This window comes from Calliphora vicina, chromosome 5 (genome assembly GCF_958450345.1).
Source record: "Calliphora vicina chromosome 5, idCalVici1.1, whole genome shotgun sequence".
NCBI classification, from domain to species: Eukaryota; Metazoa; Arthropoda; class Insecta; order Diptera; family Calliphoridae; genus Calliphora; species Calliphora vicina.
The window spans coordinates 16,451,701-16,459,395 of NC_088784.1; the positions used below are offsets into that span (position 1 = coordinate 16,451,701).

Consider the following 7,695-nt stretch of genomic DNA (forward strand, 5'->3'; position numbering starts at 1 on the left):
ACGCCCCTGTTTGTCTTCTTCTGCTGTACTCGCATTATTTATATTTGTATAACGGTTGTTTATATATTTTTTTTAAACTGCCTAAAAGTATGCAATGAAATATTTTTCAAATTGTTTTTAAAGTTGGTTTGTTTACAAAAATATGTAGATTTCTTGCTTTCCTTCTGTTGCAAAAAAACTAATTAAAACTAACAAAATAAACAAAAAGTAAGAAATTTAAGTGATAAAATTGTCATTTTAACATAAACTCAAAAGAAATACATTAATAAATATGTAGTTCATATTTTTATTTATTTGCCATAGAAAGTGGCTGTCAAAGGAAATAAAGCAAATATTGAAGCAGATTTTTCTAAATCAAATTTATTTTAGAAATCTTTATAGTTAATGGAAGGTGTGTAAATATAAAATATTTTTAGCTGTATTGTGTTTACAAATTATTGATTTATTATTATTATTGAAATGTATAATAAATATTAGATTGGCAGAGTTTTTATATGAAAATGAAGTAGAGAGTGCGTGTCAAATTTAGAACAAGTGCGTGCGTGTTATTGAACTGTTCAATTTGTTATTGAATATTTATTATAAGTTTATGGCAAATATATGTATTGCAAATAAAGGGTGTTGCAATATTCTCTCAAGATTTGAGAAATTTCCTGATTTGGGTTTCAGTTGTGGCAGCCTGGATAGTGTGATTTAACAGCTTTAGGTTTCTTTTTAAGGGGTTATTTGAAGGTAAAGGTTTTGGCGAACAAGTCCCTAAACAACTTTGAATTGAAGCAGGATATTTAACGCTGGATCAATGAAATTTAGCCAGATTTATGGAAAATGGTCCCAAAATGCTGACCCAGATTTATGCAAAATGGTCCTGAAAAGTTTTAGACAAAAGCGGGCGTATGTAACAACTAAATAGTTGTTGTTGTTGCTGGGTTGCACAATTTCTTCACTGCACGTAACCTACAGCTATCAGCAACAAAGTCATCGGAAACACTCTTCACCACCTGCACGAAGGAGGTAAAACTCAACTTAGGCATCACGTATCCTACAGCTATCAGCAACGAAGTCATCGGCAACACTCTTCACCACCTGCACGAAGGAGGTAAAACTCAACTTAGGCATCATGGTCGACGGCGTAGAAATTCTGACAGTGAACCACCCGAAAATCTTGGTTGTCACTTTTGATAGCCTTTTTACCATAAACTGCGAAATAGGAACAAGGTCCTCAAGGCACTAGCCGCCAGCACCTGGGGTATGGACAAAGAAACCTTGCTAGCAACCAACAAGACGATTGGCCGGTCAATGGTTAACTATGCTGCTCCAGTGTGGTCGCCTTCGTTAAGTGATAGCCTTTTTTTACCTCCTCAGCACACGCCACTGCAATCACTCATAAACTGCGAAATAGGAACAAGGTCCTCAGGGCACTAGCCGGCACTACTTGGGGTATGAACAAGGAAACCTTGCTAGCAACCTACAAAATGATTGGCCGGTCAATGGTTAACTATGCTGCTCCAGTGTGGTCGCCCACGTTAAGTGATCCTCAGTGGAGAAATATTCAAAGCTGTCAAAATGCAGCCTTAAGGACCGTCACAGGCTGCCTTCAAATTACTTCCGAACACCACCTTCAACGAGGAAGCTAAGGTTCTACCGGTCAAGGACATTATGCATGCTGACGCAACAGTTCCATTTCAGCATGACATTATGCATGCTGACGCAACAGTTCCTTCTGGGATGTCATCGGATGAGTCATCCAAACTTTAACATCACACAGTTGGAGTCTCCGCCGAGGCATGACAGACAGGACCTTAGAAAATACGAGGAGATCATACAGAGGTATGTGCAGGATCCATTGGATCGTAGCATAACGTCATGCTGATGCCACAGTCCCTTCTGGGATGCCACCGGAGGAGTCATCCAAACTTTAACATCACACAGTTGGAGTCTCCGCCGAGGCATGTCAGACAGGACCTTAGAAAATACGAGGAGATCATAGAGAGGTATGTGCAGGATCCATTGGATCGTTATGGACCCATCCAGCAGAAGTAGCACAATTTCTTAGACTTGATACTGCAGAATTCCCAAAATAAATATTGTAAAATTGTTCACGCTGCTACAACAACAACAACAGCTAAATCGTGGAGACCATTTAGCCAATAAGCTCTTCCCATAATATAAACCAATCCTATGTACTTTCTGATTAAATAAAAAAAATAACAATCTATTGAAAAACAACTAAATTTTCTAAGTAAATTCAGATGTTAAGTGCTAAAACTCTCAACCATTGGTCGGCAACTCTCCTGTCGAAGACCTAACTCAGTTGTCAAAAGCAACAATCTATTGAAAAACAACTAAATTTTCTAAGTAAATTCAGATGTTAAGTGCTAAAACTCTCAACCATTGATCGGCAACTCTCCTGTCGAAAACCTAACTCAATTGTCAAAAGCAACAACACTCGTATATGGGATTTTTTTTTGGATGCTCTTAACCATAGATAAATACACATAGATCGGAAACTCCCCTCTAAAAGACCTAACTCAGTTGTCAAAAACCAAAGTGGTGAGAATGTATTAGTAGGAAAACTATCAGCCCAATCTATATATATAAAAGAGTAACGTTACTGACTGACTGACTGATTCATCATCCCACAGCCCAAACGACTGAAGCTAGAATCATGAAATTTTAACTGTGGGTTCCTACCTCCCCAAAACGATCCACTAAGAAGGGATTTTTGGAAATTCGAACGTTTAGGGGGTAAAAACGGGTAAATCCGGTAATCTTATATCTTCAAAACTAATAAAGCTACAAAAAACCTTGAAATTGCATGTTACTCCATTTAAAAAATAAGCTAACAGGTGTTTTGTACTTTTTCGAAATTCGAACCTTTTAGGGGAGAAAACGGGTAAAAACTGTATTTTGGTACTTTTTTGGCACCCTATGTATCTTTTAAACCAATAAACATAGAAACAAAATTTAAATCGTATTCTTTAATTAACAAAAAATAAAAAATATAAGTTTGGTACTTTTTGGAAATTCGAACCCTTAAGGTATAAAAATTGTGTTTATTTTTGGTACTTTTTCATAAAATATGTTTTTCTGTAATTTGGCATAGCCATACGAATATTTTACTATGAGCTTCCACCACGATACAGAAAATTATTTTAATAATATTTTTACCACCGTAATGGGGATAAAAAAAGGTACCAAAAAGGGTATAAAATCGGGAAAATAAATTTTATTGCAAATTATTAAGACGATTTTGATAATGTTTTTAACATTGATTCCTGGATTCATACAAAAATTAACTAACAGGTTGTTATTTGGAACTTGAGTGCCATGGTGTATTTTAGGCCAAATCCGGGTAAACAGTTTGGTACTTTTTTTTAAAACATATTTATTATTGGGCACATTAACACAGATTTTAATCGATTGAGACATGTCTGTAGCATAAACAACTTTTGCAAAATGAAATATTTTTAAATTTCAAACTTGAGGGGTGTTCAAGGAGGAAAAGTGAAATTGGTACTTTTCTCCTAATGGTACTTTTTTTAATATTTTAAATTATTTCACTTATCGACATTAAATTTAGCTGATATGTATTTGAGTGAAGTTAGTGTTAGATTTAAGGGATTATATTTAGGTACCAAAATGTGAGAACTGAATTATAGGTACTTTTTCATTCTTTTAATGGTACTTTTTGAATTTTATATTACAATGGACTTATAAACATGAAATTAAGCATACATGGTCCTAAGTGAGTGAGAATTCTAGGGGGAGACTTTTTGGTACTTTTTCTTTATTCGAATGGTACTTTTTGTAATTTCTTCACCAATGAATTTAGAAACATGAAATAAAGCTTACATGGGCGGGAGTGGGTGGGAATCCACAAGTGGCTGCTTTTTGATACTTTTTCAATATTCTAATGGTACTTTTTGAATTTTCTATTATAATGGATATGAAATTAAGCGTATATGGTCCTAATTGAGTGAAAATTCAAGCGGTACTTTTTTAATTTTCTATAATAATGGACTTAGAAACATGAAATTAAGCATACATGGTCCTAAGTGAGTGAGAATTCTAGGGGGGAGACTTTTTGGTACTTTTTATTTATTCTAATGGTACTTTTTGTAATTTCTTCACCAATGAACCTAGAAACCTGAAATAAAGCTTATATGGAACCGAGTGAGTGGGAAACTACAAGTATATATGGTCCTAAGTGAGTGAAAATTCAAGGGGATACTTCATGATACTTTTTCATTAATCTAATGGAACTTTTTTGAAATTTCTATGGACTTAGAAACATGAAATTAAACATATATGGTCCTAAGTGAGTTAGGATTCTAGGGGTAGACTTTTTGGTACTATTTCAATATTCGAATGGTAATTTTAGTAATTTCTTCACCAATGAATTTAGAAACCTGAAATAAAGCTTATATGGAACCGAGTGAGCGGTAGACTTAATAGTACTATTTCATTCTTCTAATTGGGATGGCGAAGGGCACCGGGTCAGCTAGTTATGAATAAAAATTCCGTGGGAGTTTTTTCCCTTTTCTCATTTTTCCTATTCAAATTCAATGGGAAAAATCTCCCGGGGAACAAACTCCCGCGGAATTTTTTATTCTTAATTGGGCTGTATGTGAAAGCAAAAACAACATTCATACATGTGATTATTTTGAGTACCAATTTTTTTTTCTGTTTATTTCAAATCTTGCCTAAATTTTGGAACTCCCTTTACAATGAAATTCCATGGAAAATTAGTTACATGTTTAAAGACATATTGAATTTTGTGGAGAATACAAATTTTCCTTTTTTCAATGGTTGGTATTTAGTTGTTTTTAGTTCCTTCCACTGAAAGCATAGGCCTTTACCCAGCTATGTTTTTGAAGAAAATCTCCAGAGAACAAAGAGCTAAAATACGTTTGCAGCGTAAAGAGAATCAACTAATAAGAACCAGGGCTAAAGAGAGAAGTATGAGTGAAAACCACAGTTCTATGTTCAGAAAATATTGGAGTTCTGATTCAGAAACACGAACCATATAATTACTAATAAAATGTTTATGAAAATCTCGGTTTTTCAAAAAAAAAAAATTTGAGGGTTTTTGGAGAATTGTTTTCTGTTCATGATTCCGAATTAGAGGCTTAAAAAAGTCTATAAATTTGCAAGAAAAGTAAAGGAAAAAGTGTATTCTAGGACAATAATACAAAAACTCCCACATTTTCCAAGAGTCTCCTTTTGATTTCAATTAAAAACAAGCTAACATTGACAAATCTTTCTATATATTTCCCCCCAGGCTTTAATTATGTTGTTAAACCTCCGCAAATTCCTCGTGTGGCCTTTGGCTCTGGCATGGAGCGTGAAACATTGCCTCTACAAGGACCCTGTTTAACCTCATTTATGAGACAACATCAAGGAGATGTATTTCTAAGTCCTGGACCCATGGCCCGGGTAGATGAAAGAGATCATATGGAAATTAAGGTAAAATAAAGAAAAATTAATAAAATTTTTGAATACTAAACAAATCTACTTAACAGTACCCCTCTAAATTGGGTTACACCGCCTTTGCTAGCAAATTATTACGGTTACCAGCCGCAGAAACCTCTAACAATCCCTGTGTGGGTACCTATGATGTGGAAATTAAAATCAAAGAAAGAAAAGCCTTTAAGCCGTTTAATGTGGGAGCCCAGAGATCACAGAAACATAAGTTTCTAACACCAGCGTAATACAAAAAATGCTTCAAAATTAAAGGAAACCTTAATACCTAACCCCCTTCTTTATATTACAGACCCAACACCTATAGCCATCATAAAACTCGAAAACAACTCCACATAAGCTCAGCCTTTGGCAGACAACGCAAAATTACCCCCGAAGTACAAATCATTTGCTCTCCCCTTAATAATGCTCACTGCCATAAATGTGAACAAGTACCCCAGGGGGACTATTGGCGTAATTATGAAGAGGACTTGGATTTATGCCGCCCTTGTCTACATAAAATCGAGCAGAAACTTAAAACCTGCTCCTCAACTGAAGTGCAACGTTTGCGTTTGCGCCGATTTCTGTTGCCCTATCGTTTGGTGCGCTATTGTGGTTTCTATCATGACCATCATGGCACCACGGCGGCCACTCAATTAATAACGACCAAAATATTGAAATTTAAAATTAACAAGGAAAATTATTTGGCCATGTACATGTGAAAAGCTCAAAGAAACGTCCAAAAAAAACTGTTTTTATACCGTTATGGATTTTGTTAGAGCAAATTGGCAGCCATTTGTTTGGTGTGTGGATATTTTCTATTGTTGTCCAATGTTTGTTTAATAACCTCCAAAAATATATTCGAAATAAATATTGAACAAGCAACACAGCTAAATGAAAAATGCTTAATATTATTCCTAGGAAGGCGTGTGCATGCATGTGCGTGCATGCGTTGAAAAGCCATATTCAATTTTCAATACGGAATTTAATTTGAACAGTGCACCGTGATTTTGAAACTTATTATTTTGGAAAGAATTCGTTTGCTCGTGAACAATTGGAGATATTCTAATGAAATTGCTCTTGGTTGTTGGTGAGGTGTTTTTGAGTTGATTTGTATTTCCATGGGTTTGTAGTTGGAATGAGGGCTAGTGGGCGGACTTCCAAAGACGCTCGCCTCGGGTCTAAAAAAAAGGTCTTAATTTTTTGTCTCTTATAGAAAACTAATTGCTTCCGAATCGTAAAAGAGCGAGGCCGGGTCAACAAGTCCATGACTTTTTGAATTTCCCGTCTGATAACTAAAAGGACAACTCCATGTGCCAGCCAACAGGCATCTGTCAATTGACTCCTGTCAAAATCACGAGGAAGGAAGTCTGCTATTAATGGCTGTCAAACACAAACTAAATGGCGCAGCTTGTAGTTTGTGTTTGACAGCCATTAATAGCAGACTTCATCGTGAGTTGAGGAGAAATTGGAAAAAGTGCATTATTTTTTTGCAACAAGAAATCATCACTCAAATAAAGGCTAAGCTTGATAAATACTTTGGAAACTCTGCACCATCAATTTCAATGGTAAAAAATTGGTTTACAGAATTTCGTTGTGGCCGTACAAGCACGGAAGATGTCGAACTTTCTGGACTCCCAGTTGAGGTCTACACAACCGAAACAATTGAAAAAAATCACCATGGTGTTGACCATTCGGCGATTGAAAGTACAAGAGATTTTGGAAGCCATATCCATCTCACATGGCTCAGTGATTTCAAAGTGCGCTTTATTTGCAATCGGGTACACAAAAGGTTCACATTTGTGCAGTTTCCAAGGCTAAAATCCATGAATTATGCTACGAAATGCTCCCTCTTCCGCCCTATTCTCCGGATTTAGCCGCAAGTTACTATTTCTTGTTTCCAAAACTAAAGAAGAAATGTGATTTCAAAGTGCGCTTTGTTCACAATCGGGTGCACAAAAGATTCGCACTTGTGCAGTTTCCAATGCTAAAATCCATGAATTATGCTATTTAGACCCAAGTGACTATTTCTTGTTTCCAAAACTGAAGAAGAAATAACTTGGCGGAAAGAGAAACGAAGTGATTTCAAAGCCACTAAAAATATTCATTTTTTGGAAGTCAAACAAATATTGGAGAAACGTTGGAAAACGTTCATAGAGCTCAATAATTTTTTATTGAAAAAGTCACGGAGTTTTGCACCCACCATCTTGAAGATAACTTAACGTAAATGCTATG

The 7,695-nt window shown here is 35.6% G+C and overlaps 1 protein-coding gene across 1 annotated transcript; it reads left to right on the plus strand.

Annotated features, from left to right (window-relative positions):
* The first annotated feature begins 300 nt into the window (after nucleotides 1–300).
* Nucleotides 301–6,182, plus strand: LOC135962439 (uncharacterized). The gene is made up of 4 exons (XM_065514365.1): nucleotides 301–391; nucleotides 5,282–5,466; nucleotides 5,523–5,707; nucleotides 5,774–6,182. Exons 1-4 carry the CDS (start codon nucleotides 385–387, stop codon nucleotides 6,180–6,182), a joined length of 786 nt encoding a protein of 261 aa, XP_065370437.1. The 5' UTR covers nucleotides 301–384.
* Nucleotides 6,183–7,695: the final 1,513 nt, after the last annotated feature.

Coding starts and splice junctions, on each gene's coding strand:
- LOC135962439 (XM_065514365.1), top strand. Junction 5,467..5,522: donor GAGATCATATGGAAATTAAG/GTAAAATAAAGA, acceptor TCTACTTAACAG/TACCCCTCTAAATTGGGTTA. Junction 5,708..5,773: donor CATAAGTTTCTAACACCAGC/GTAATACAAAAA, acceptor TTTATATTACAG/ACCCAACACCTATAGCCATC.